This window comes from Stigmatopora argus, chromosome 12 (assembly GCF_051989625.1).
Source record: "Stigmatopora argus isolate UIUO_Sarg chromosome 12, RoL_Sarg_1.0, whole genome shotgun sequence".
In the NCBI taxonomy this organism is placed as follows: Eukaryota; Metazoa; Chordata; class Actinopteri; order Syngnathiformes; family Syngnathidae; genus Stigmatopora; species Stigmatopora argus.
Window position 1 is genome coordinate 8,786,104 of NC_135398.1, and position 27,998 is coordinate 8,814,101.

Here is a 27,998-nt window from a genome sequence, read left to right on the forward strand (position 1 = left end):
ATCAAATATTATGCATAGTAATATGCATTGAACATGCTAGAAAAGACGATCAGTATTCTTAATTTCTGTGCTCCTAATGCGCCACAGGTGTGTCATATGGCTCCGCCCATCCACCTTAGTCAGAATCTGCAATGAGAGGGACAATTGAGAACACATATAACACAATTTAAGACCACCAAACATCAGTGTGTGTAAGTACTCCCACTCTAGTAGAGATTTATTAGATAATACATTGATTTCTGAAAAAAAATCCATTGCTGATGAGAGGTGTATCTTGCAACCCATTGTTTTTTAAGAGCATGCAAGATATCTAATTAGAGAAAATGAAATTTCCTTCCTTATGAATGTATGCCATATGGTGAAAAGGGTATAGTTACCATATTTCGCAGCCAGCTGTTCATATTGTATAATGTCAAGGTCTTGTATTATTGTAATCCATGTTTTAGGTGCTTCGAACTGCCATTGTGGATCTGTTTCTTTTGCAAATGTCAAAGATTAGTGGTGAAAGGTTAGGAGTGAAATGGATTCACAGTGATGTTTGCCATTTATTTGCGTACCAAATGAAGGTTTGGTATTATACTGAAGTTCATTCCCATCATTTGAGGGCACATAGAAATAGTATCCAGTTTTACCATGTTGTATTTTTTTCTTATAACAACTGTGATATGTATTGCATATACTATATTTTCATTCGTAGTTATTTAAAAAGACAGAAAGAGGACTGACATTAATATTGCATTCACTTTTCAGGCCTGAGCTGATTAGCTTCGCACTTTGACTTTTTGAGTCAAAACTCAGCTTCTTGACACATGTTATAGTGAGCGAGTCAACAATGCTTGTTTTGTTTAGATGTAAGATATCTTGTTGTTCCACTTGACTGCCAAGAGACTTTTGAAAGCCTGATTTCTGTGAAAGCGACGTTGCCTTAGATTGAGTATCAGGATCCAATTAAAGAGGGCTATTTTACAAAAAAAGGGCATGCTCACTTTTCTTCAGAAAGCCTGTTTACAGATGAGGCCATTAATTTAACCTCACAAACAAAACAAACCTGTATGATCAAAATTAAATCGTTCCTCACATTTATGTAAATAAAGTATCGTCTTTTATCCCTCTGCTATCATTTGATTGTGAAGTTGTACCTAATGAATTGGCAAATGGTGCATATGGACATGCAGCCTTGTACAAGCATTCCTGATATTATGAATCACCAATTTTACCAGTTTTATTTTAAATTTCTCTTTGCACAGAACAGTGTAACGTCACAATCGCTAGATATTTTCCTAGTCATTTTTCACCATTAACATTAATTCTAGAACGGAGTTTGAGCTTTTCAAAACTTAAATATTTTTTTAAATACCCCAAGATAAACACTTTGTGCACATCGTCATCAAATTTCAATGTTTTTTATGCATCAAAGGATAGCCCAGCTAAGTTAAACTTTCAAAGGTAATAAGCTGTTGACTCAACTGTGTTTTGTGTATCCCGCAGTGCATGCAAATATACAAAAAATACTGACAAAATAGACACATTGAAGTAAAAGACCTGATATTGAATAATGAATTATGATTGCAAAAATTCACTGGACCCCATGAAAACATCTGCTAATGTACTGTTATGTGAAAACGCCCTGCTTATGATTAGTACTAATTATTTTTCTGTGCTTAATTATGGACAAAAGACAGACAGGATGTTCACTCCCCTTGTCAATATGCCCAAATGCCAAACACTTGTTTTCAATACGTGCGCTAAAATAATTGCAAGTAATCCAACACTTGAAAGAATATATTAACGATTCTTAATATCAGTATTTCAAGAGGAAACGCATCTTTCAAACCTTCAGTCAATTGCCGGATGGGAACTTGTTTCTCAAAAGCAATGTAGATTGGATTTGCATTACCATGACACCATTTGATGGACTGAACAAAATCAAGTGGTATTTGGAAATAGCAAGACGTTTTGTGCAAAGATTTCATTAAAAGCACTAATGAATGTTTTTGCATGTTCAGTTTACGGAAATGCAAGTAGCCTGTTTGTAATCTGTACTTGCTGTTATATACAGTACTGTACACGTGTGTATGTGTGTGTTGGTTTAACCTTTTGGAATTCCTAATAAGAGGATCGTCTGTATCCATGTCTATGTTTGTAAATAAAACATCTCTGAGTAAAAATCGAGGTACTTGTGCTTTTTGGAAGGCAATGCTAACTTAATTAGGGCAGGATAAATGAGTTAATATTGAACTGCTAGTCATCAAACAATGACTGTGCATTAACCATTCAGAGGGAGATCACAATATTGACATTTTCTGTTGGAAATAACCTTATTAAGGAGTATTTTACTATACAAATCTTAATTATTTTAGGCAATTACAATATTTTTCATATTAAACCTAAGTTTATTTGGATGTGGAAAACTATCTCATATCTGACGCCTCTGCAGTAACGTATAACCGCATAAATGCCACCCATACTTCATCATGTGCATGTGTGTGATGTCACAGAAACATTGCCTTAACATTTGATTGAGCAAAATGAACAGTTACACAAAAAAGGCACTTAACATAAATACGAATCGGGCATCACATCATGTGATGTGACTGGAACCTTATGAACTGATGGGGAAATGAAATCATTTTTAACACAGTCAACATCAGTTGTATCTACGCAACTGATAGACTCGAGAGCATGTGATGCACGATGGTGGGTTTTAATTACATCACGAGGATGAGTGGGCAATTTAGTATGATACTTGCATTTGATTGTCTAAAATAGTACCTACATTGTCAAATAATGTGTGCCTCCACGTGAGGTGGCCATTTCCAGGAAATACAGTTTTTTTATTTACTTTGGTCTCCACAAATGTTCCCTCTAAGCTGCGCACAGCAAATCATATGGAGCGCACAAAATAAAATCCCTTTTTTATAGCTGTGAGGCCGACACGCGAACCACTCATCCGCCGGGCCGCCCATTCATAGATATTAATCATTACATTTTATTATTACTAAATCATTTATGTGTAGTAGACATACACCTGCTTATGGCAGGTGTGATACTGGTGTGTGCCCATAGCGAGCAATGATGATGTTGCTCACACCGGTACTCAGTGTGCTCAGGGAGGTTGTCTTTCTGCCCAGACAAACAAAAAATTAGAGGGAACATTGGTCTCCACTATTAGACATGAGAAAAAAAATCTAATTTTGGTCTTTCTGCTGGGATACACACAAATGACTGTCCTTTTCAAATGCAATAACAAGTTCATGCGCTATTCATATTTAAGGAAGCTGAGATATTGCTATTTTTGTTACTAAACAGCATTTTGGTATTTGTTGCTAGGCTCTGGATGACGTTACGACCACCCAATGATTGATTAATGGAAACATAAGCAAGGGATCTTTGTTAAGGTAAGCTCATTTCAACCTAAAAACAAACAAAGTAGATTAAAGCAACCAGGAAAACCTCTCACATTTTACTGAAAATATAGTTTTAAAATAAGTGAACATGCAAAGTAGAAATAGGCCTTAGCAGCACCCACAAATTGGAACTGTATGATGTTCATGAAGCTCTCATGAAGTGCACTAAATTGTCAATTTCATTCATTCAGCACAAATCACAAGGCCAAGCTCTAGTCACCATCAGTGTACCCGCTATTTTTCGCCTCAACCCCCTGGTAGCGCCAATTTGGTCGTTTCTAGCTTCTGACTCACCATAAGTCAACAAATTTTGATGGTGATGGGCCTTCATTCCTTTCTTCAGATTTCTCATGACTCCAACGGTATTTTCTATTCTTTGCAATATTTGATATATATTAATATTTTGATTTGTATTTAATGAAATGTTACTCACATTTATTGTTAAAAGATTTGCTCTAATAGATTTACTCTAATATATTATTATAATATTTAATATAATATTACATTCAGTTTGGCCTAGAAGTGAAAAAATGTATATTATCAATTTTAATATAAAAAGTAACGAATAGGCATTGGTATTGGATAAAGCCCTTCTAATGCTCAATCCTACACTTCACTCCTAATAAATATCTCAGCCTGCATGGGCTGGTGTATGAACTCCCCAAAAGGAATCTCCATTATTACTCTCTCTTGCACTGATGCATCCATTTGTTCAGATGTGGCCTTATGATATTCTCTAATTACTTAACCATTATGATTCAAACTTCATAAATGGAAACTCATATATGAAAACAAATATATCACAATGCAATGTTTCTGAAGAGTGAACATGACAACCCAGTGTTGCTTTTATTGCTTCTATGGGTTTTCATGAGAAAATAAATGCAATAAGTGGATTTTTATGATGACATTAAATCATTCCAAGGTGCACACTTCAATTTTGGCTAAAAATGAAGCCCTTGCAGCTCTCCACTCTGCCAATTAGCCATGTCCACTTATTTCAGACTGTTAATTGATAGGTAGGTGAACCTACAAAAAAAGTAATTAATTGCTTCTAAAATAAATTGATCATGAGTCAATTGGTTATATTCATGGATACCACAATGGGGCGACAGATTTTCATTTGTGGCACTCAAATATGGTTGTTGTTTGAGGTATGCCCAGTAGATGGGAGCAGATATTAAAGTTTGCCTCAGTGTATTGGAGAGTGTGAGGATATTCTTTTGTTTGTTATTTTAAACACAAGGTACTACATCACAAAGTTTACTAAGGTACTACATCACAAAGTTTACTAAACCGCCTTACCCCAGGGGCACTGTAAATACCAAATATATTGTAATATAAACACAACATTTTCAACAATAATAAATAGAAAATTTGAGAGACCAGATGGTTGCTTGAGGCTGGTAAGTAGCTGAGCCAGGTTGGAAAACTAAGCCAAGATCCGCAGCCTGGCCCATACAACTACTGCATATTTGAAATTTAATTCATCCAGCAACTATAAGAGAAAACATATTTCTTCTATTCACCAATATACGTACTTTTGTTACAACATTCCATGCACATCCATCCAAGTTTATATATCGCCATGTAAATGGCCTCGTTTTTCTGTTATGGTGCCGTCAAACCTGCCTATGGCATCACCCTATAATATAGGCAAGGCCATTGGGTTCATTATACAATATACCGCATTATGATATATTGAACCCAATGGCCTTGACTGGGATATTATAAAGGCCCATAAAACACATTCAACCCTAAGTAAGCTGCAGCCCCAATAAAAAAAAAAGAAGGAAAAAAAGTGTACTGTTTTTGGTGAGCATGTTTATAGGTTATTTTAGTGGAAGCTCTCAGGAATAAATGCATTTGTTGGGCACCCCGGTGGAAGAATGGTTAGTGCGTCAGCCTCACAGTGGTGGGATCGAGGGTTCAATCCTAGGTTTGACCTTCCCCGTGTGGAGTTTGCATGTTTGCACCAGTCAAGTTTCAGTGGCGGAACCAATGTCAGAGCTCCTTTAGCCTATCCACCTTGGTGTTAAAGTTTGACATTCATGATCACAAGTTAGAGCCCATTTTTGCTCGACTCGCCTTTCAACCTATTCAGTATCTGGAAAATACCGCTGCCTTCAAACTTTTACCTCAACAATGATAAAATAAAAGAACGGGTGTTGAATGAAGTTAACTTCAGGAAACTTAGCATGGAATGAAATTTCAAAAATACTGTGACACTAACTACAAAAGGGGATAAGGACAGAGAAAGGTGAAATCCCATGCCCATACATCAGTCAAATACTTTTTAAGATTCTCACTGCGGTACCTTTTCTCACTTTTGTCATTTGCATAGCAAGCTGTGGTTTTATTTGTGCCGTTCATAAAACTGGTTTCATCCTTATAAGGAGGTCAACATGACATACTGCAAGCAAGTAGTAAATACTGACATTTATTTGCTTCTTGCATAATGTCTCTTCTATGTATTCTGGTAGCTTGGGCAAAAAAAATAGTGATAAGACTGCACTACCACCAAGCATCCCTCTCGAAGTGCTGCAAGCTGCGATAGATACATAAATAAACAGTCCATCTCTGATGTATCTGCTCCACATTTGTCACGACAAGTCACTGAACTCACACCTGCATAATCATGAGCCCTCCCCTCATGGTCCTCCCAAAAAACGACCACCATCATCCGCTCCGAACCGGATTCTTGGTTCGAGTGGCACGAGCCGGATTGTTCCTGCGTGTGAGAACACGCAATGGGCGGAGTGATGTGGAGTGTAATCAAGCTGAAAAGATTAGGGGAAGACGAGCGACCGAGGGTCTTTATGAGAACAGACACTGGTTACATAAGCCCAACCCAGTTCGCACTGCTTCTGCAGCCAGACTGGGAGGGCAGTGGAAGGAGCTGATGAAGCTTTATACAGAATTGAACTCGACCTGAATGCACTGTTGACTCAAATGACAATAGCTGTCGTGTCGTATTGCGCCATGAAAGTACACATTGCGTGTCTGAGACCGGTATGTGTATTCTTACTCGGGTTTAGTTCAGGTATGTTTTGAAATACCTTCAAGATTTTGGACAACAATTGGCAACACCATACAGCTCAGTGTACCCTTTAGTTTAGAATGACTTTGTTACCAGCTCATAGGTGACAGTCATAGGAAACGTTTACCCTCAGATTCAAGAATAGATGTCTGAAAAACCTCTATGTATTTATAAAATACTCCGTCTCTGCTGCCAATGATGGTTGTATGACAATCAAGTGTCTTGGAACGACCCAGTGTAGAACCAATTTAAAGCAAATAAGAAGTACTAGTTCTATGTTTGGTGATTTCTCACGGTGGTTATATTATCGCTGTCAAATGTCAAGAACAGACGCTATGTCACAGTTCAGATATAGCAAATATATATTATCTGTAATGTTATTTGCTGCCATTGACGACGGTCGATGTACAATGAATTTGAAGTGGAAGGCTTGGCAATGAATGATCACAGTACTGGTACAAATAGATTGAGCATCTATCTCTTTCAATGGCAGAAAGTGAGTTACTGAAACTCATTTGCTGTCATAGTAAAGCTGGCTGTGAACAATGATACCCTCCACCCCACAACTCATTTCTCCAACTTCGGTTGCTTGTTTTATTTTTTGGCCCGCTCGTTGCATAACCCCACTTTACCTTAACATAGCCACATGTGCAAAATGAATAAAATACAATATAACATGATTCAAAAAGAAAAACGCACGACTACTTGTGAAGGCTTTTAATAGAGAAACAGAAAAATCAATGACAGTTGTCAAGCTTATTATTTTTCCTTTCAAATTCAGTCAATGCTTTCCATAGACAAATGTCCACGCTTCTGTCCAAATTGATGAATTGCCTCTTGACAGACTATGATTTGTTTACACAATCAATAAATACCCCTAAATAGAACTGATATTTAAGGATGAGCACAGGTCAAGAGCTAACACCATGTTATTTTTAAACATGGAGTTGTTGAAGACAAAGGTTTTGTAACATCTGTTGAGTGAAAACACGTGCAGATCATCTATGTCTATTGTGACAGAACTTAAAAAACAAAACGTGGCTTCTGAATGGTTTGTTGGGCCCTGCTGCTTTTAATGACTTGATAAACAACATGTCATTCTGGTGAGCACCAGCAGAGGGTTGTACTCTGTCACAGTGGCTCCGTTTGACCATGGATTTATGGAAAAACACATCTCTGCAGAGTTCAGACTGCTTCAGACTGGTTTCCCTGCTCCACATAAAAGTGATCATATTCTGTAGGAGAAATCTGATCCCAAGCCTTGATTTTTGCGTTTCACAGGAAGAAGCTTTTGAAGCAGAAATTTGGTGAAAGCCTATATTCTGTTGTTCAAATGTGCAATTTTCTTTTATTCCCTGGTAATGGACGACATGTGTCTTTTAATGCCATAGATATCAATGGAAGCAATGCACGTCTGCAACCATGAATGCATATTGAACTGCAAGAAAAATTTATCATATTATCATGAATTTATTTTCATCAGTCATCATATTCATCAATCATGATATGAAACAATATTTCTTTCTAGTCATTTAATAGCTGCTTTAAGGGTTTCCAAGTTGCCACTCTTCAAATGAGATTCAAATAAGAACATAACTTGCAATCGGCCATCTTAAATACATTCGCTCATCATTCTCTTTCTTTAACTTTCAAGGCATGATAAGATTACATAATAATTCCGATTACCAATTAACCAGTATACAAAGAAGTTACATATATTGGGACCCCAAAATGACAAGGGGGCCTAATTTTTTTGCACCTCGGTAAATTTGCATTGCTGTATATTTTAAACTATTTCAATAAACGTGGCCACTGGTCCAAACACCCAATAATTTATAAATGAACATTTTCATGGGTCCCCAAATGTTTTCCACACTGTTAGTAAGTTTGTTAGCAGTAACAGATAGCATCTCTTTCAACATAAGTGCTAAAATTCATTCATCACAAATGTGAAGGCCAACTAGCCCCTAATTCTGGAATGACGCAAAGGCTTTGCTAAGACGTAAGCCACCTGTAGAAAAGAGAAAGACGAGGGTTTTGTCAGTCGGAGAGTTTGCCATGGCAGCGGACACAATCATTAACATCCCTTGCCGTCGTGGATGCTTGCTTCCAGGAGTCCCTTAGAAGCAAATAAAAAGAGTGAGGCTATACATTTTAATGACTTTCCCACAGGGGCTCGCCAACGATGCCGCTTCTTTTTTAAAATGCCGAGACTCCAGGGGAGTCCCTGCTGCTCGACAGAAGACAGGAAAGACTGCAAGTGCTCTCTGTCCACTCTGCCAGCCCGGCCAACAGGAGAGAAAAAGAGGAAAGGGGGGATAATCAGGTCTTTATGTGGCGTGGGGCCGAAAGGGGACAGCCTGAGTATTGTTCCCTCGGCCCCCTTCTCCCGCATGCTGGTTTAATTGTTCCTGTGCACCCATCACATTGTGACACCCCCACAAAAAACAACTATTCAACCCCCAATAGCCACGTGAGCCCACCGTTTTCCAATTTGCAGTGTCTTTTTTCAAAGTTTGTCCTCATAGTTTGTGGTAAACATAACCGCCACAATATCTGATGTACAACACGGCCAAAGCAAACAGAAAGCAAAGATGTTCAAAAGGGGCATTGTTAGTTCTAACACTGTCCGTACGACAGACCCTCGACCACCCCCACCAGCATCCCTCAAGATAAATGTTGGCCCCAAAGCCAGTTACGTAACCTCAAGTGCAGCTTTTGTTCTCCAACTTTAATCACTAGAGACTTAATGTATATAGGTCAACATTATATTGACAACTTACATAAAATTAGTTTGGATTATAAATTGTTTTCTTCGCATTTCATTAATGGCCATGCACACGAAAAGATCATCTTCTCATGTACCGTATTTTCACGACTATAAGGCGCACTTAAAAGTCTTAAATTTTCTCCAAAATAGACAGGGTGCCTTATAATCTAGTGTGCTTAATATATGGAAAAAAATTAAAATGTGTCATTCATTGAGGGTAAGCCTTATAATGCGGTGCGCCTTATAGTCGTGAAAATACAATAAATGTGAATTTCAAACACACTTCAGTGGCATACACGTAAAGTTACAGGTTAAATTTAGCACATTGCACATTAATTATTGACAAAAACCAACATTTTTTCCTGAAAACATACTAAATTGCATTGCATTGACCTTTTGTCAAATGTGACCCTGAAAACGAAACACTGTTTTATGTTTAAATCCTGTAAACGGGAACCATGCAAGTATATGTGTACGTAGTTTAAGAATTAGAATGCAAGACGATTGAATGAACTCCTGACTTTCTGTACTTTTTTCATTATTTCTGCAAAAAATTAGCTTAGGCTTACGCAGACATTTGATATTCCTTACAACATGCTGTTACTCAATAGCTCTTGGCATTTAAAAACAGCTCTAAATTCAATCCATCCTTATCTGATTACAAGTAGTATTGACTTGTTGCATCGATGCAAAAAGAGTAAAAGAAAGCTGCAACGAAAGACTGGCATGAAACCGGAGACAAGACATTTGGGCGTGTGAAGGCGAAAAGAACAAAAGTCACGAGAAAACAAGCAATGTATTGTTCCACTTTTTCTGTCAAGTGGCCAGTTTTGTTTTTTCATGAGTATTGTAGATTTAGTGTTCACAATAAACTTGTAGTATGACTATACCATTTGTATGTACAGCTTATAACAGTAGATTCAAACTTTTCTTTTTCATTTTGTCAAGTCTGAATAGTGTGTCTACTTTTTTTCCCTCCATATTATCGAATGGTGGATGGTAACATCTGTGAGAAATTAAGAAAAAAATCCATTTTCATTGTATTACAAGAAAACATTTCTATTTCCAAAGATTGTCAAAATATAAAGAAATTAAACCCTTTTTTGTGAATTCAGAGCAAAAGTATTTTAGAGAAACATGGGATTTAGTTCAGATTTATTACTCAAAAAGAAAATGGCGGGCCGCTGGTCAAGTGGCTAGTACGTCACACTAACAGTTCTGAAGTCGAGGGTTCAAACCCTGGTGAGTTCAAACCTTCCTGTGTGGAGTTCACATGTTCTCCCCGGGTCTGTGTGGGTTTTTTCCGGGTAGTCCGAATTCCTAGATTGACAAATGATACCTGCAACACGTTTTGACACCATAGGGTTAGTGCTGTTGTTAATTTTAATGAGTGCACATTAAGATTTTAAGAGCGACTTTTGGGGGGAAAAATTTGCGACTTAAGGAAACAGCTGTTTCCCGCACTTCCCCTGACTCATGACTTTGTTGCAGCTGACTCGTAAGCAACAACTCTGCCATTCTCGCATCATACTTGCACAATGCTTACTTGAAAGTCTGTGTTGTGGAGACACTTGAGGATGGAGCTTTGGTCAAGTCATCAATATGGAATTACGCGGCACGCAACTTTTCGTTTCTTGTTTCCACTCTCGCTTTGGAATGGGAAAAAATAGCGGAACCATATATTGTAATGCTGATTTTTTTTCTCAGTTGTGGTGCAGTAAAAAAATATGCCATGTTTGCTTTTCTTTTACCGTTGGAGAGTCCACATGTTTGGGAGTTGCAGCCATTCATATTTTGCCAAATTTTATGTCTGGCGTTAGATTTTGTTTTTCTTTCTCATTGTTTCCCATGAGGATTTACATGCAATAGGTCAATATTTGCAGTGTTGACCATTCTTTTTCAAAACCTTTGCAATTCTCCCTGGCATGCTGTTGATCAACTTTTAAACCAAATCCTGACTTCTTGCGTAATCAATTTTGGGAGTTTGTCACAATTTGTGGGTTTCTGATTGTCCACCTGCCTCTTGAGGATTGACAACAAGTTCTGTTGTTTCCCATATTCTTGTCAGGTCTTAGACTGCGTTAACCAATCAAATTCCTCCGGCTGTTCATGTTGTGTCTGTAGATCATTGCATTCTTTTACCTTTTGCTTCTTCATTCTTGTGTGTTGCACAATGGCCTTGTTTCATAGCAACAACTCGTCAAATAAAAAATGACATATACCTCCAAAGCCTTCATTAAATGTTCCTTGTTAACTAACCCGACTTGTCCTAACAAAGTCTGTGCAATACAATACTATTAAATCCCTGCGAAAGTAGTTGCACACTTAAAGCCGCCCACGCAAATTCTTCTTTATCTGTATCATCATATTGAGCAAAGTATTTGGCACTAAATTCCCTCAATGGGTGTCTGTGGTTTGGTGTGGTGTGCCGGGAGAGCTTGGTGTTGGCCATCGTGTGATCGGCCAATGGCGCACCGTGTGACCCATCCAGCGTGACGGTGACATCAGCTTAATTAAAAGACCATCAAGCAGGAGACAATCAAACAGTCTTTTCCTCTCGAGTATCATGGGTTTTGTCATCAAATGCTTATTGTTTGACTGATTAGAGACAACATTGACACTAGTGTTAGTTTTTCCTCCATCAAGTTTACTTATTGCCTGTCTCAATGTTTGACATTTGGATTAGAGTTAGTAAGAAAGTCATTACAAAAATACTGCACTGGTAGGTCAGTAATTTGGGAATGGTTGTGGACGAAAGACAGACCACCTGGAAAAAACGAACACAAAAATGGGATGTAGCCGCGACACAGAAGTCAGAATAATTTTAATATGCCACAGGGAAGATTGGTATACTCCCTCAATGGTTGTTTATATTGTGGTGTTTATTAAGAAAAGACGGTTTAAGGTTTAAGGTCAAACTTAAAGACGACGGGCCGGAAATGGTCAGCTGGGGGTCCAATCTGGCCCAAGGGGTTGTTCTGCATGGCAGGTACGTTTTAGTTAATTCATATTTTATGAACAGAATCACATGCGTGCATGTTGATATCAGCACCGTGAAACTGTAGATTCATTGTATACTTAAGATTGTTTTGTTGATTTAAAAAAAAAAAGATTTGCTACAAGATAGTCAGTAAACCCCTAAATTTATTCATGGGAATATTTGTTTTAGTGAGTTGCACTCCTAATATTCACAGTTATATCCTAATAGTGATGCCTATTCATAAGTGTACACCTTATTACATGTGAATCAGAGGTTTTTTTTTATTTTAAGGCTATGATTCTTTTCCTACTCGAATACTGCCTTGTCGACCAATTTTTCTAACTAATTTACGGGCAAATAAACGTGAGTCCCGGAACAGAGGAGGATTTAAACATGTAAGGGTTCCGGCCAGACCGACCGATCCCTACCTGGTCCGGTGTGCTAAAAGAACATGTCAAAGAGGCTTAAAGATATCCAATCCTAATGAGGCTTTGCACACTCCACAACAATAAGCAGGCTCTTTGTTCTTTACACTAAAATAGATGGGGGCTCGGTTGGCTGCTTTTTCAACAGGTCAGCCGGAATGAAATAACTTGGTTGTTTATTTAAATGTGCTGTAGATGAAATATCTTATAGAACGCTAATCCAGGTGCTCACCAGAATGCCCGTTTGAGGTGAGGTAGAACAAGATTACATAACGCTCTGGGCCAGCGCTCCAAAATCGGAACCTCACTCATTGGTGCTCGCTCACATTGCCGCATATGCTGCGTGATTCCATGCCAGTTTTTTCCTTTGGCGCTCACCATGAAGCAGGCTAGTGGAGACAGAGTGGGAGGTGTCTTACGTTTGAAGTTTGAAAGAGGCTTTTAAGAACCGGTCCAATAATGGAGGCATTGAGACCCGAACCGAGCTTTCGCATAAACCGAGCTGGTCATGAATAAACAAGCCCCTCTTACATAAACAGCATGCGAGCTCGCCTCTAATTATTATACGGCCACTAACAATGGGCTTCCGACTTGAATTTCATGGTGTCAGAACTGCTTTGGACTTTGCCTTATGATGGGTCTGGTTGGCACTCGGCCTTTTACTCCAGCATGACACACTCGTGAAAGGGAACCTCTTTACTCCGTACAGTAGCCTATATTCCCCCTCCCATGTACTGTACTCACCATGCAAGACCGTGACAGTGCAGTTTCAACTGCAAACCATCCAGAAAGGATTTGATATATAAAAATGTTGACATTTGGAAGTCATTTTCCACCAGTAATAGCAGTAAGACCACTGATTCATAGGAAAAAAATATCTTTCTCATCCGTTTGGCTTAAGTTCTCACTAAAAATGCATTTGAATAGCAGCGTGTACCCAGAGAGGAACAATCAGATGGCCTTAATCAGGTAGGGTCAAGGCGGGTTTTGTTACACAGACTAGTTTTCTCGCCATGTTTGCCAGCTAAATTGTGAATTGACTTTGTGCCGAGAGACAATTCTAGTGTTATTCCCCTCAGATCGCTCCTGGAAACTGTTCCCACGGTCTGATAGGTCACCTGGGATATGCTGCAAGACAGAGTGGCTGTGTTTACCTGTACACTCTGTTCTTAAATACAGTATTGCCTTGGGAATAAAACAGCTTTTCTGTTCCTGGCATTGTGATCAAGAGAACCGTTTTGCTGTTGTGTTTAAACCCTTGAGCATTTAATAGAGAGAAAAAAATACATGCATTCATTCATTTTACATGCTGTGGGGGTGCTGGAGCTCATTCCAGCCAACAACAGGCAGTAGGCAGGGTACACGCTGAATTTGGTCCTAGCTAATCACAATTTGGAGTGTTCAATCAGACTACCACGCCTGTCTTTGGGATGTGGGAAGAAACCGGAAAACCAAGAGAAAACCCACACTGGCATGGGAAGAACATGCAAACCTCAAACAGGAAGGCCAAAACCCACCAGGAATGGAAAACGCAACTGTAGAACTAGAAATATATAATTAATTTCTTCTTTTTTTGTGATGTCACTTGAAAATGGAATATGGTGATGGCAAAAATGTAAGATTCAAAATGTGTCAATTCCTCACAGGACACTTGGCATAAAAAACAATCATAATTTCTTCACTTTGGGAGCAAATACATATCAGGAGAGGATAAAACTGATTTTAGACATGTCTATAGGATAATGAAAACTAGGAAGAAAAGTTATACTGCTAACTGTAGTAATATTGGAATTCTTCATATTTGTGGAGACACCGTCTTTTTTGTATTGTTTGTTTGTTTGTTTTTTGGTGCACCACACATCTTTTTCCCATTTCCCATTGGCCACTGGAGGGCAATCCCTAGCTTCAAAGTTCTCTGTGACTTTGTTGACGTGCCCACTCACGCACACAAGCAAATATTTGATTTGACACTAATCTATCGCCTTCAATTTCTAACTCTCTCTGTCCTTGTTTATTGCCTGTTTGTTTGTATGTTTTTTTTAACCCATTAGCTGACACTAACAGCAAAAGATGTCCAATCCATTTTGACTGTGATGAATGACAGGAAAATGTTCATCAATGGCTCTGATGGTGATAGTTGGGACAATCCTTTTGAATGGGACTTCTATCACTAGCCAACGAGTTAACCTTCTGTCTTATAATCAGGAAATAGGGAATATGCAAATGAGAATCCTGAAAAGGAAACCTTATAGCCAGTAAAACCTTGTTGCAAAGGGCTGAGTTTGCATATTTATTTTCCTCGCAGCTTGAACATGCTAAAGACTGTGGGAAAGAAGTCTCTCTGACGTGGGTCATCTTGCAGAGACAGCTGCGACGTCTGGCCTCTTACGATGTGATAATGTGCTTTATTTACTTTACACACAATTTGCACAGCATGTTCAGAGAAAGCTTCAAGGTTGCAACTGCACCCCAAGTCAGATAGAATTGCTTATAGTATTCCAGAGTCAAGAAGGTCAAGAAAAGACTGACTTGAAGCGCTACATTTAGAGGATGTGTGGGAAAACATCAATGAAAGATGCCAGGAAAAGTATTTTCTACTCTAAAGAAGTATCAGACGAAAAAAAATAAGATGACCCCGAGCTTTTTCTGTTGAATTTGTAGATGCAACATATCATGCAACAAAGCTTGAAACTCTCTTCAACATAGCTGTTCAGTCACACATCTGGCGAGTCCCCTTAGAATAGTAGTAAGTGTCAAAACTGAGAGTAAGTTATACCAGTTATAAAACATCTGAGCAATGCAATATACGTACCTTTTGCCTTTGATTCAGACTTTGGAGCACACAAGCTAAAAGAAGTTGTCCTATGTATAGTATACAGTGTAAGAGGAGTGGGTATCTGATGAGTGATCCGCTGAGTTAATTTGGGTCTTTTATCGCCTGCTTGTTCTCTTACATGACGTGGTATGTCCTCTTTTATTGAAATAGAATTGGAATATATATGACTAAAGAAGAACAGAAGGCAGAGAGCTGAGCAGAATATAAAAATATCGTTGAAATTAATTTGCCTTAACAACTTATTTAAAATTTAGAACGTCCAATCAGCCTACCATGCATGTTTTTGGAATATGGGGGGAAACCAGAGTATCCAGAGGAAACCCACAAAGGCCCACGAGGAACATGCAAAGTCCACACCGATGAATGTGACCTGGATTTGAAACCAGGATTTGAAACCAGAACCCCAGAGCTGCGAGGCCGACGCGCTAACCACTTGCGTCACCGAGCCTGTTAGAACATCCATAAAAACCAAAATTAGATAACAGGCCATGAGTGTCCTCTTTTCAAGAGACATCCGTTTAAAATGACATCATAAATCAATCAATTTAACGACACATTTCCAGACGATCATTTACAATTCAAGTAATTGTAGTAGAGCTTTTGCAATATGCAACGTGAGACTTGTGTTTGTAGAACGGTGACGACACAGTGATGATTCTAGCAATGATTGCGACAAGAAAACATCTGTTCAGCATGAAACCTTCCCCTCCATCTCTGCTTCAGAACATTTTATTCTGTCTTCAAAGAAGACTCAACTGTCTAAACAGTGGCTTGCTGCGGTCTGCAAGACCCCGACTGCTTGCCGACCTTTGCTCTGCGCCCACTGTGTTTCTACTTTCCAGACGGAAAACAGGAAGGCAGCCTTGTGGACAGTTGCGTCACTCATTCTCTCGCTTTACGACGTTCATTAGTGGACACGGATTAAATGGGAATTGACAACAACACAGAAGTTTTTTCCCCCCCTTCATTTTTTTTCGCAGTGTCACCCATTGAACCCGCTCAGTGTTGTGCCTCATTCAAAGCTGGCAACGGCTCATATGTTGGATGTAGGATTTGTCCGGATTAGGCATGTGTAACAGACTGCTGATAGAAAGCACCTCACTCTAGGGACGTCAGATATATGATCAGTTTTTAATCTGGCGAGATCTGAAGGGTGTGAGTCTGCTTTCGTGTAATCAGTTACCAGTAAATCTCATTGAATTGTTTTGGCGTGCGACTTATCAGATGTTTCACGTCATCATTGCATTCCCAAAGAACAATGACGTCGCCGACTAAACTAATCACTTCACATGAATTAAGTGCAGGAATGTTTTAGACTGCATCTGCTTTTTGATGTAGTGGTGAGTTTTAAGCATGACCTAATTAATTTTCCACAAAAGTACTCTTTTGTTTTTTTATCCGAGGTGTTTGACCTATGACCCTGACATACTCCTTTCCAGAATTGAATAAAAAAACATTGAAGATTTTGCTGTTCACATGTATGCATGTGAACTATAAATTAAGCATATCCTGCAAAACAAAGCTTTTCTGGTCACATTTTCCATATTATAACCTTTTGAGGGATATGCGTAAAATCCGATGATTACGAATACAAAGAGTGTTGTTTGTGACTAATGGTGTGTGAAATTTACTCATGCCGCACATAAAAACACAGTGTAGATCCTAGTTATTGCATAACCTTTGTGTAGGACAATCCATGAGTTGGCCGTCTCTCCTGTGCTGCAGTACTTTATATCTTTTTAAAAAAAAATCCCAATCAAAAATTACCAATCAAATTCTTCTATATAATTACTGCCAATTAAAGATGTGCTAAGGTTGAAAGCATTAGTGCCAATTCTGGGCCATGTAACTGAAATTAGGGGTAAATGCATTTACATTTGCTTAAAAGATTGAATAACGCTTCCCATTTGAGACCAGAAAACATAGACTATAAACACATAACTATAGACTAGTATAAGAAATAAGTACACATGAAGCTAAATGGATATACACAGTATGAACTATTGACAGATGACGTTGAATAGCTCACTACATAATATAATTTTTGAAGAGATGACAGGTAAAGCACATAGATGAATAAATAAAAAGAGCAAGCGTCCTTAGCCATACTTCTGTTTGTATGTTTAAAACATTCAGAAACGTGATAACTTGAGTTATCAAGGAAGAGAGCAGAGTTTATTTTATTATGAGTCTTAACATATTGAGTGTCCACCCAGTTTTTATTTGCTTTAAGCATTCTAGTTTATCATGCCTTGTTTTACTTGAGAAGTTAATCTCGAGCTAAATTGGGCATCATAAATTTGAAACAAGGAAGTATAGCGCACATTTTTTTTTAGGGAAACAGAAAAACTGGTCTTTCAACCAGGGGTATTTATAGCAGTTAAGGTGTGTCCAGTTCCAGTGAAAATACACGTAATTAAATCATTTATTATTCAATCAAAAGTTTTGAAACACCTCACCTTTCAATGGGATGAGAAAAATCCCAAAAACTAAAACTTGAGAACACTTCGGGTGTACTTTGTTGGGCGTAAAGTTGTACTATAGTCTGACATCACCCATAACTCAAACATTGGCATAGGACAAAAGACAAATACGTACTAAAGGTTTCCTAACACGAACGTTCTATTCAGGATAACGATAAATGGCACTGAGCCATGAGGCGTTTAGAGCATTTTAACCTGATTTGACCACCATTTACCACTATTATATATATAATAATAAATTATGTATTTTTAATTTCATTAGATTTGTTTTTATTCATTTGAATGAAACTATAGATGTAAATTTTGATGATTAATTATTTAAAAAATATTTGTGAAGAGGTGTAACATGGTATTTAAAAAAATATTCAGTTCTATTTTGAAGGGAAAATTGTTGAAAATAAAGCTTAAAGTAAAAAAAAACAATCTAAAAAGTGAGCCACATTTAGTTGTTACGTCTTGGCTCACAATTGAATGGAAAGTTTTCAACTTTATTACAAAAGTGATTTGCTTTTTCCTATTCTGCAATTTCATTGCTCCTCCTCTAAGTTTTAAAAACAAAAGTTACGTGCCAACTTGGGAATTTCCTTTGGCTGTTGCTTTTCAAACACAAATTGTGTGCCTAGATCACTGCTGGCCTGACGTCATTCAAACTTTTCAGAAGGAAGTGGTGGGGTTGACTAATGCTAAAGGGCGGCTGGTGATGTGGATGCTGATTCATCTTGTAGACATTACGTTTACCAAACTTCTTTCTTTGTGCTCTGGTTTTTACAATTAAGGAAGCATTGTTGTGACAGCAACAAAATTAACCACTTTTACTCAATGTTAAAGACTTTAACACTAAGCCTTTTTTCCCTGACAGCTTTAACTTTAATGATACAAACATTGTTATTTTTTTTTAAAATATTTTGATCCCAAATTGGACTTGTGGGTGTGCACTAATATGCAGGGGCTTCATTGTTGTTGGGAGAAATTGGGTCAAGGTTTGTGAGTTTGGGATGGGGGTCGCTGCCTGAGATAGAGCAGCTGTCCTTTGACCTCCTGGGCTTTTCAAGTCAAGTTTGAACTTTGCTTGAGTTGAGCAGTCGCCTTGTGACCTCATCGTTTTTTTGGCAACGTGTAACTTTTTTTTCCCACAGAGTCCATTATCCTGCATATGCAGTTTCCTATACCAGCAAGAGCAGTATTTAAACACAACAAATTAGCAGGGGCATTATAAGAGAGGCTACGTATCTAAGCAAGTAACATGCGTTCATATAAGACATACTAGCAATTGGAGTGTGACTGTAAACAATTGAAGTGGCCATAGTATAAATTTTGCAAGAACCCTGTCTCTGAGAGTCATTCATTAATTCATTTTCTGAACCACAAGGAGACAAACAACCATTCACGCTTACACTCATCCCCAGGGGCAATTTTGATTGTTCAACCTGGATTGAACCCTCGACCCCAGAACTGTGAGGCTGACACACTAACCACTTGACCGCCAGGCCGCCCACAGCAATCCTTCAAAATTCACTAAGATATAAAAAAATGACACAAAATATAACATGCACTTTACATTTAGTTTTAAATTACCATGGTTTGGAAAGGACAGGGTTGTCTTTAAGCCAGTGGAAAGTGTGGCTTTTGTCACCATGACGACAGTAGGATTAGTGCTTTATGACTTGGGTTAAAACCAAATGAAAAAAAGACAAAAAAATAAAATGAATGTTAGAGTATATATATTGATAAAACAAGAACTTTTTAAAGACCATATAAAAATTATATATATTCTAATTTTTTTCCTAGTTTTAAAGATAAAAAGATCCCCAACTCACTTATTAAATGAATGGATACCTTCCCATTGTCTTTTTATCCATGAAACCAGTGAAATCCTAATTTTTGTGGCGGGCTTGTCATTTTAGTGCTGATAAAACTGCCTATTTTAAAAAAAATACAAAAAATCCCACAGTGCATTGAGACTACAAAGAAAGTGTGCTTTAAGTGTTACATTTGCATATCATCACCTAAAACAATATTTGCTCATTCATTCAAATTCCAAGCTGTCATTTGACCAAAGAAGAAACTCAAAGAAATTTTAAAAATACATTCCACAGTTTAAAATAAGTTATGAATCGTCACATTGACCTGCAAACCCAATTCAGCTGACTTTCAGCCTTTTTCTCTTAAATTTGCTATCACTCTGCAAACGTGTGCTGACCCTCAGCTGAATGCAGGAAACCAACAAAGCTCGTATGTGTTTGTGTGTGCGCTGTGGCTACACTGCAAACTGTGCCACTGTGTCATACCTGATGCCTGTGACCAATGGCGGCACAGGTATGCACGGGTTGCAGCATCAGGCCAATCACACCAGAGCTCTTAGCCAATGGGGATCCTTCTATGTCAGCAAGAAGCTGCATGTGTGAAGCATGAAGCAGTTGTTAAACTCTGTGGTCATATTATGTGAGCACGTGACAGATCATGTCTGCTTCGTTCCCTCTAAATGTACGCATGTGTGAGCAGGATATGTATGACGAGAAAATGCAATTTATTTGAACTAGAGGGAGCTGGCACTTAGCCATTTCTCACCAGCTCCAAGAATTTTAGAACATTGTTAAATAAAAAAAACTATATATATATATATATACATCCCTCCAGTTCAAATAAATTGCATTTTTATTGCTGTCAATTACACTGAAACATAATCATTCTCTGCGGGCCCTCTCTCTTCAAATGTATTGAACATCTATCGCCATCAATTTCCTACATTACAGTATATTCACACACCACTGCAAACAACAAACACACACAAAAAAATAATAACCACGGTCTCTATCAAAACTGGTGTCATGCCACAGTTGTTTTGTCTAATCTTATTACAATGTGCACGTGCAATGTTTTTCCCCCTTTGCTTCTTTTGCACACACAAAAAAGAAGGTCCACAAGCTTTTCTTGCCATGCTCTTTCAGAAAATATCTTCTTCACGTCTTTAAAGGGCAAGAGTTTTTACTGCATTTACTGAGAGCAAAACCAGTTGGAACTAGTAAGACGTGTTACACAACAACACACTTGACTGCAGGCAATCAACAACATAGAAAGCAAAAGCTTCAACTCATTAGTCCCTGTTTTCACTATATGTACTAAATAAGTTTAACCAGTGTGTGGTTGTTTAATGAAAAAGGAAAAAAAACGGGGGGCATACACTCATCTTATTGTGCATCGTCATGATAACTAAGCCGCACTGCCCAGAGAGGCTGTTGTGCAGTTCCATTTGCGAGACCCCATTTTACCCCAACCCCCACCCCCCTCTCCCACCTTACATAATATGCACCCCCTCCCTCCTCTCTCGCGCCACCAAGATCCAGCCTGTACATTCTGGTGGTCGTCATAGAAACAGAGCAGCATCCCTCTCCATCCTTTGTGCAGCGTCTCCTCATCCTGTTCAAGCTTTCCCAGGCTGAACTATGGACGCCTTTTCTGTCATGGATGAGACAATATTAGCTAATCAACAGTTGACGTTGCATCCATGCAATTTAAACAACTATGAGGCCCAAGGGTGGAACAGTTGGTACATTTGAAATATGGGAAAAGGAAGTCATCTTGCTTTAAAACGATCAGTACTCTTTTTGATCAGCTATTATTGTCCCAATGAAACATGAATACATGTTCTGTACTTTTTAACACAATTTCTATTAATGAGAAGCAAATCCGTTATTCAACCTCCATATTTGTATTATTTTTATGAAATATATTTCAACCAATACCTTATTTTAGAAAGGAATGACTGTAAAAAAAATGAATATAAGTAAGAAAAATAAAACTGTGATTTTTAGGGAACCAATTTACAGTTGGCTGGGCTAGGCTCCAGCAATCCTTGTGAGGATGAGGGGTACAAAAGTGAATGAATGAATTTGCTCATTCATCTTTCATGCTGCTTATCCTCACAAGGGTCGCGGGGGGTGCTGGAGTCTATCCCACCCAACCACGGGAAGCAGGCGAGGGAAACCTGGAATTGGTTGCCAGCCAATCGCAGGGCTGAAAGAATTAATAGAAATAAAAATAACTGGTGTGTTTTTGCACTTGCAACCATTTACTGTTAGTAATGCTTGTTTTCAAAAGACTGACTATTCAATAAACTTGTATGCACATGCCCAAAAGTGTTTAGGGACAGGAGTGCATGCTATTTGCTAAAATAAAGATGTATGTCTATTAAAAATACAATAAAATATCCCCAAAAGCCCACAAGAAAATCAAAATTCTAAGTGATGTTGAAACATTTGATCCAAATGAGTCAGTCTGACCAAGAACAAAACAGAAGGATGAGCCAAAAATAAGGCAGTGGCGGCTTCCACACATGTGCAGTTATGTCTAAAATTATATAAAGCATCCAGTGTCAAATCAAGTTACTGGTAAAGAAAATATTCCAAGTTTTGTTTTCCTGCTAGTTCAGAAGACAAAATGTACCATACATTCACTTCTAAGTTTGACTAATCGGAACCACCAAGCCCTTGTTTACTTTCTCATCTCAAAACCTTATGGGCTGAACTCATGGACCTTTGGGAAGGGGGGGCTCTTAAAATATACCTGGTTGAATATTAGAAAGGACATTTGGATCATATTATGATTCTTGCAGCATCGTGCTTCCTGTAAAACTAAATGTGACCATATAGTATTATGGTTTTACAAGCCCAAGGGGTCTGTGGGTTTACGGTCTTATGGTATTTGTGGTTGCACTTGTGTAGGAGACCTTCTAACTTTACATTGGCTCTTAAGCAACCCTAACACCATGACCCAAAAAACAGTCACTTGAGTCCTGAACACATTTATTGACCACTTGCCATTTTGTTATTAAAGTAAGTCAAAAATCCAAGAGATATTCACACTTTTGATTATTTAACATTTTAAAAACAACAGTTATCACAACATGAACAGTTCCAGAACAGCTCTTCAAACATAAGTGGCAAACTGCACATCAGTTGTGTATTTCCTTAATGTAGAGGAATGGGTTTGACTGTTCCACTCTTGAAAAACATTTCACTCTTGCGAAGTTTACAGCAATCACATGACTCACATACTCATTCTTAAAAATATTGTCTGTATCATCTCCAAACTTAATGTTCTGTTTCAAATTTTCCCTGCATAGCACTTCCAAGAATCAGGCCCAAGTATGGAAAAACACCAACATGTTATTCAACTGACAGGAAAATTTAAGAGTAGTGTAAAGAACAAAAAAATGAGGCACATGAGCCTTCTGCCAGTCAACCTCCTCTTAAAACATGGAAGCAGGGTTCTTTAAGGTTATTGGTTGTCTTGCTTCTAGCAGGCCAATGAGGACAAGCTTTTTAGTGGAGATATAGGGGAAAGGTCTTAAGGCAAACTTACTAGCCCCTTCCCCCATCAAGAGGATAGAGAGGAAAGTTGCTGCCATGTGTCCAAACATCAAAAATATTCTGCTGATTTGTCAACCACGTTAACCATCCATCATTTAATTTGCTGACATCTTATCAAATGTGTATTGGAACAGACTACATAAGTAGAATTGTCTTAAATTCCACAACTAATGTCTCAGCAGCACACACCCAGAGAACAGTCGCTTTTATTGACTTACCACTCCCAAGTTGACAGTACAGTAGACGTATCCAATAGCATATTTACCCGATCTCATTTTGCACTATGAGTCAGTAAGCAACGTTGTTTAATCGTGACGCAAAAGGCTAACATTGACATCATGCATTTATTGTATCAATAGCATATCAAAAGTGCCTTAATCTGTTGCTGTTCTTATTTTGGCTACTGCATAACCACATTGACTCAAATGTATAAACAAGACAAGAGACCAAGGTAGTGATAAAAAATAAGTTTTAAATGTATCAAGAGAAAAATAACCCAGGTTCAGTAAACTTGACAAATTTACCAACTAGGGCACATTAACGAAAGGATAAAACTCCTTGAGGAAAATCTACAAATGGCATTATGGACAGACCCAACACATTTAAACGCCATCATACATTAGCTGGGTACAGACAGCTACATACAAAGAGTACAAACAGTCAAGACCCAGTGCGTCAGAAATCTGAAGACAAACATTGCCATTTAAAAATACACTTCATAAAAATCAAGCGTTAGTACCGTGGGTAATTTGAAACGGGAAAGTCGGCAACAAAGTGAATTAGCAGGACCTGAACTAAAGATTAAACCATATATGGTGCCCAACATTAGCAGCTCTACACTTCGGTGTCCTCGTACTTTAGTTCATTTCTCCAGGGTGAGGGGGGGTTACGCCAGCATTGATATGGTTAGAAAAACTTACAAAAGCCAATCCCTTCTACGGATGAGGGAAGGTACCCTGCAATAACCAGAGGAGAACCAAAGACATGAATTAACCATTTTGAGTTGACCAGCCAACTTGAATCTATATAAATGCAGGTTAAACCATCTCTATGGTAGTAGTGGAGACGAAAATACAGTACTAAATAAATGAAAAGATTAATTTAGCTGGGTGGTGGTGGTGGGGAACCGTTGGCAGTGGGAGTCAATCCACGAGTGGTTGCTTCAGTAATCCGTGGGTTCGTCGCCCTCCTCACTCAGCAAACAGGTGCGAATGAGCGCCTCAGTAACACCGTATGGGTCGCAGTTGGCCGATGGACGGCGGTCTTCCAAGTAACCCTTCTTCTCCTGCCCCACACTGCGAGGGATGCGGATGCTTGCGCCGCGGTTGGCCACGCCTGCTGAGAACTCGTTGATGTTGGAGGTTTCGTGGTGGCCGGTGAGGCGGCGGGCGTTGTCCAGCCCCCCTTTGGGGTCGTAGGCACGAATGTGGTAGCGGTGCCTCTTGCTCATCTTCTCGATGGACTCTTCAATAGCTCTGGAATGAGATGGGCGGTATTTGAGAATGCTGTTGAATTGAATTCGCTATTCTAAACCTTGTTTGAAAAAGTTAAATGCAAGCGTAGCTTATCGATAGTTGTAAATTTATATGATTAGGTTGCTATAGTGTTCCTTCCCACTCATCCACAAATCAATTTGTGAGTAGATCATTTGGTGACATGCATTTGCACCAATGCAGTCATATCTTGGAATCTTCAGTTTAAAAGAATTCCATAGATGACAGCGACAGGAATGATTATCTGTGGTTATACCAGATTCCGCTTATGACCTTGTTTTCGTGTGACATGTCATGTTTATCTTGCGCTCCTAAATACACAATGTAAGAGAAAAAAAAGTCCTACAACTTAGTCTAGCGGAATACCACATTCAAGATGAGGGGGGGAAACAAAAAAGGGAAATAAACCATGATGACTTGACAAAATTTGCAAAGTTTAAATGTGTCCTTGCCATCATCATTACCACAGGTCCCTTTCTTTGGAGACTAAACTCATGCCAATGTTCTTATCCCAACCATGATTAAAGAAACAATGACCAGTCCTTGATTTTACTAGGGTCAAAATGTCCTTGAACACTCACTTCAGTCCACCCTCCTCTCTCATCTCCTTTGTGCTAAAGTTTGTATGGCAGCCAGCGCCGTTCCAGTTGCCGGGAATCGGCTTGGGATCAAATGAGGCGATCACCCCGAAGTCTTCACAGACACGGTGTAGGATGAAACGTGCTGCCCACAGGTGATCGCCCATGTCGATCCCCTCACACGGGCCCACCTGGAACTCCCACTATCCACGCACACAATTAATTAATTCGCTGGCTACCATGGACGTGAAATCAATTTGAGCAGGTGTACTGCATTTTTACCTGGGCAGGCATCACTTCCGCATTTGTACCACAGATCTGAACCCCAGCATAGAGGCAAGCCCTGTAATGAGCTTCCACTATATCTCTCCCATAGGCTTTGTCTGCTCCCACTCCACAGTAATAAGGACCTGTGAACACAAACAATAGAATCATATTTGAACTTAATCATGTCACTGGCTTACTGTGTGTCATAGACTCACCTTGAGGTCCAGGGAAACCATTGGAAGGCCAGCCAAATGGATGTCCGTCAGTACCCAGGATGGTGTATTCCTGCTCCATGCCGAACCAGGGGACTTGATCTTCTACCATCTTCATTATCTTATTGCACATCAGTCGCAGGTTGGTTTCTGCATAGATGACAGCAAAATCAAAATAACTTGCTAAAGCACTAGGTAATTTGATTCCAATAAGCCTATAACTGGCATTTGTGTCACATTTTTACCCTCGTGGGACCCATTGGAATAGATGAAGGGACACTACACACATTGTAAGGCTAAACCTGCATGGAGTGGTCTGCACTTATTTCATTTGTCTAACCATGTGTTCACTAATAAGCCTACGGGACGGAAGGACGTAATCTAACACAAAGACCCAGTTCTTGAGTACACATTTAGGCAGACTAGACATCTGTGTGACCATCTGTTTAAAAAGGTAGCAAAAGTGCATTCTTGGGTCAATCCGCTCACGTGGAGATAGATACCTTTAATGCTATTAGTGAACAAGTGTGTCACTTTTATGGTTTTACCTGCAGGCATGCGGTTGTACTTAAAAACTTCACAGAGCACCAGCTTGTTTGGGTCCTTGCGGAAGGGGTCCCGGAACATGGCGGCAGGGATGAGATACATGTCGCTGTTGGAACCTTCGGCTTGGTAAGTGCTTGACCCGTCAAAGTTCCATTCAGGAAGGTCTGAAGGAGCGGATGGATAGTGACTATTTCCAGATGTCTTTGCAACATTCAAGTGATTAAAGAGTAGAAAAATCATCTACTTTCATTTTGTAACTTGAGTATACCAAATTTAAGAGCAGTAGAAAGATTCAAAAAGGATTTAATATGCACAGCCTCAGCTTGAGAAGTTTTAGAAAGGAAGGGAGGGAGTGGGTCCTAGTGTGAATGATGATTGAATGTGACTTTTGGGGGGAGCGCTAGTGATTATTTCACTTAAAATTTTCTGGATTGGCATTGTAAGTACCAGTAATGTTTCTTATCATTCACAGTGGTGATCTTCAATGAAAGGATTTGTTTGCAGTCATTTTTCTAATGAAAATTCCTCAGCTTTGCCAGTTATGGATATTTGGTAGACACTCTCCGGAATTTTACAGGAAATTTTCCAGCCATTAAGGTTAAAAGAAATAAACGAGGTGTGGGGTGGGCACACCCATTTGCTGGCAATTTGGAAGTGCTTACCTTTCAGACTTTTGGGCTCAGAATCCAAAGTCTTGGTTTTACACCGTAGCCCCTCTCCAGTTCCATCGACCCAGATGTACATGGCCTGGACTTTCTCTCCCTGAGGGAGTTCCATGTACTGATTCTTGACGACTTTGCTCAAGGTGGCACTGGACGACGTGGCCATTTTTATTTCCTACTATAACACACCTGGACACAAGACAAGAGAAATAGGAAAATGGGAGACCAGGGATGATGCCATGTGCCCACTGTACACTAGGGGGCAGAACGAGCCCAAAAAACACACCAAAAAGACCACCATTGTTCACTTTTCTAGAAAAACAACACATGGACAGTTGAAAACTGCAGCAGAAATGATGACATCTCGTGGAGTTTGTGTTCATTTCCAAAATTAAACGACGAGATGGGGTGGGAATGGTCGTTATTTTGGGAAATAAACGTTTGCGTCGTCGTCATGTGTCTTTAAATCGAGGCTGGCGTCGAAAGCGAAGCCATGAAATAAAAAGTCAAGCCTGTACATCCCGTTAGCACGATTATGGAGTAGCCATGGTTACACACTGTGTGAGGAAATATTACATCATCGACAGCAGCTTCCGCAGGGTGACCACATCCATACTCGAACAGAACAAAAATACGATTGAACCAAGAGAGAATCATAGACATTAGATGACAAAATGTAAAGATTTAAGTGTATAGTATTAATTAAAAAATAGTGCAGCAGAAGCAAATGAAGGTAAATCAAACTGAAATTCAAAGATCGTTTACCTGGAGAAACGAGAAAATTTAAATAAAAACTAAAGGACTTGCGGGTCCAGTGTTTCGTCTTGGGTTTATCCGATAGTGTTTCTACCATTCTCCAGTGCCGAAGATGGGTTCAGCCATATTTATAAGGAAGCGACTACATTTAGGACATTTGATTGGTCCAGACAA

The 27,998-nt window shown here is 39.0% G+C and overlaps 1 protein-coding gene and 1 long non-coding RNA gene across 2 annotated transcripts; one reads left to right on the forward strand and one right to left on the reverse strand.

Annotated features, from left to right (window-relative positions):
* The first annotated feature begins 53 nt into the window (after positions 1-53).
* On the forward strand, positions 54-9,305 carry LOC144085938 (uncharacterized). The gene is made up of 3 exons (XR_013304298.1): positions 54-191; positions 3,331-3,398; positions 8,620-9,305. It is a non-coding gene; the product is annotated as an uncharacterized LOC144085938 (long non-coding RNA).
* Positions 9,306-23,762: 14,457 nt separating this feature from the next.
* LOC144085291 (glutamine synthetase) lies at positions 23,763-27,997 on the reverse strand. Its single transcript, XM_077614388.1, has 7 exons — positions 27,834-27,997; positions 27,069-27,257; positions 26,409-26,570; positions 25,864-26,010; positions 25,664-25,791; positions 25,385-25,584; positions 23,763-24,785 (listed from the first exon to the last, which is right to left on the reverse strand). Exons 2-7 carry the CDS (start codon positions 27,232-27,234, stop codon positions 24,473-24,475), a joined length of 1,116 nt encoding a protein of 371 aa, XP_077470514.1. The 5' UTR covers positions 27,235-27,257; positions 27,834-27,997; the 3' UTR covers positions 23,763-24,472.
* Position 27,998: the final 1 nt, after the last annotated feature.